General features: G+C 36.6%; 1 protein-coding gene across 1 annotated transcript in view; it reads right to left on the bottom strand.

The window, feature by feature from the left end:
• Nucleotides 1-467: 467 nt before the first annotated feature.
• CBG21813 overlaps nucleotides 468-2,811 on the bottom strand; it is a gene marked incomplete at both ends in the record, with an annotated part of 4,223 nt that continues 1,879 nt past the window's right edge. The window contains 2 exons of the mRNA XM_002635574.1: nucleotides 468-503; nucleotides 1,166-1,374. Of these exons, the coding sequence (XP_002635620.1) occupies nucleotides 468-503; nucleotides 1,166-1,374 (245 nt within the window). The remainder of the gene's footprint in view (nucleotides 504-1,165; nucleotides 1,375-2,811) is intronic.

The raw sequence follows: 2,811 nt of genomic DNA on the forward strand, positions 1-2,811 counted from the left end.
TTTTAGGGATTTTTAAGGGATTTTTAGGGTTTTTTAAAAGGGATTTTCAAGGGATTTTTAGATATTTTTTAGGAATTTATAGAGGACTTTTTAAGGATTTTAAAGGATTTTTTTCTTGAATTCTTGGGATTTTTTTTTTGGATTTTTTGGGATCCAAAAATTCCAATTTTCGGAAAAATTTAAATTTTTACCAGAAAAATGAATAACAAGGCCACAAAAAACGGGGGAGAGAAAAGAAAATAAAAAGTGATAACAATTTTAAGAAGCACAAAGAAAAAATCAACACCAACAAAACAACAAATTGAAGCAAGTGCGCTCTACTGATAATAGTGATAATAGAGCGTAAATGTGTGGAAAACAAAGGAAATTGGGTAAAAATAGAGAGGGGAAACGGGAAAAAGTGGAAATCAATTGATGGAATAAGGGAAGAAAATTGTGATGTTTCGATTTGTGGGCGGAGCCTAGAATTAGCCGACCTCCATGTCCTCGTCATCGTCGTCGTTCTGGAAAATTCAGATTTTCAAAGTCAGTTTTCGCTATAAAAAAATGAAATTTTTAAATAAAAATTCCCAAATTTTTGGAACTTTTCGCCTAAAAAATTCCAAACTTTGAACAAAATTTTAACAATTTTTTTCAGATTTTCAGCTAAAAAATCTAAAAATTTACAGACCGAAACCTATAGAATTTTGTTGAATTTCCTCGTTTTTTTCAATTCTCAATTTCTTATCGGGGCCTGATGATCTCCTCTCTCACTTTGGATATCCCTCATATTAAGTTTTAAGGTGTAATTTCAGTTTTTTCTGTGTTGATTGACTGGCTGGTGACATAAGAGAATGGCAGATGTATAATGGGAAACCTGATTTTTTGATGGAAAAAGGGAATAGATGAATTCTAATTTAAGGGATTTTCAGCATAGAAATAGGTGATTTTTCAGGGGGAAAAGAAGGGAAAAATATTGAAAATTTCAGACAATCAGAAATTATAGGAAAAATTAGAAGTTCAGAAAATCCAAATCCAAAAATCAGAAATTTAGGAATTTCCAAAAATCTAGATTTGTAGATTTCCAGTCAAAAAATCGAAATTTTCATCTGGAGTTTTTAGATCATTTCGTCTTTCAAATTTTCCGAATTCTCGCTCCATTTACCACGAAATTTGGAATTCTTACCTCCGATCCAGATCCATTACCACTTCCATCATCACTATCCGCATCCATTTCACTCTCATCTGAATTTCCATCGTCATCGTCATCATCGTCGTCCTGCATTTCTCCATCCTCATCCTTCAACTCGTTATCCTCCCACCAATCGTCCTCACTGCTCTCACCATCGTCCTCCGAACCGATTGTGTCAAATTCTTCAGAATCCGAGTCGACGTCTGGAAATTGGGGAAATCGATAGTGGCCTAATTTTCTCAGCATAACTTTTCTAGGCCATCGTAGCGGCCTCGAAATATTCTTGATGCGTTTTCTGGGGCCGTGGCCTAACTTTTGCAATTTGAGTTTTCTAGGCCACCATGGTAAATGGCCTAGAAATACTGATATTTTACTCAAAAGCCGAGAAAGCCGCGGCTAGCCTGATAAAATCCAGTGAAATGAAACCTAGTTTTTTTTTTTTGAAGGATTAGGAACGTATAATTTACTTATCCCTATGTAAACTTCTCAGTGTGTGTTTGCAAATTGTGTTTCGGTCTTTCGTACAAAAAAATGAACATAAATCTTGAGTACTAAAAAATTTTTGGAAAATGTTTTTTTTTCCGGAAAGTGTTCAAATTTTATGTTATTATCTGAAAAATGACTATGTTGGTGAAAATTATCACAATCCTAGTAATTAGAGACGACAGAACGCAGAATCCGTATTTCGTATTCCGGAATCCTCAAAAATCATTTTGTCCGGATAGTTTTCATTAGATTCCAGACTGTGTACCTCAAAACCGTCCCTCTGGTAGTTGTTTTTTTTCTCGGAAAACAAGTATATTCAGGAAGAAATCCATTTTCAAAACTTTTCCAAAAAGCCGCGCGGCTAGCCTGGGCCGGCCGCGGCCGGCCGTGGCACAGCCCTGAGACTAACTTTTGCAAAAAGAGTTTTCTAGGCCACTATGGTGAATGGCCTAGAAAACACACGAGGTGAATATCAGACCATATATAGGCCATGAATAATGTTGGCCTAGAAAACTCACCTTGCGAAAGTTAGGCCACCCTGGTAAATGGCCTAGAAATGACCCGGGTAAGGTTTTCTGGGTCATTTAGCATGGTGGCGTAACTTTCTCAACCATGGTAAATGACCTAGAAATCGACAAAAATTCAACTCTCGTGTTTTCTAGACGTTTTCAACATGGTGGTCTAACTTTTTGGAATTATGATTTTTCTAGGTCACCATGGTAAATGGCCTGATATTCACCTGATGTGTTTTCTAGGCCATTTTATCATGGTGGCCTAACTTTCTGAACATGATTTGTCTAGGCCACCAGAGTAAATGGCCTAGAAATTGTCGAAAATGGATCTGATGTGTTTTATAAGACGTTTTAACATGGTGACCTAGGTTATGCGAATTGAGTTTTTCTAGGTCATTTCAGCATAATGGCCTAGTTTTGACAAATTGTTTTTTCTAGGCCACCAACTTTTATGGCTCGAATACTGCCGAACTTCAGCTCATTTTCAGCCTAATTTCATTCTTGCGGACGGCCCAAAGCGGGCCGTGACGGGCCCTGTCATAGTTTCTTTTATTGATATTTTTGACCAACTAAATTAGATATGGCAGAACTCGACGAGCACTAGAAAATGATAGGTATTCTGAGACACTGTATCATATTTGT

This window comes from Caenorhabditis briggsae, assembly GCF_000004555.2.
Source record: "Caenorhabditis briggsae complete genome, chrV, whole genome shotgun sequence".
NCBI classification, from domain to species: Eukaryota; Metazoa; Nematoda; class Chromadorea; order Rhabditida; family Rhabditidae; genus Caenorhabditis; species Caenorhabditis briggsae.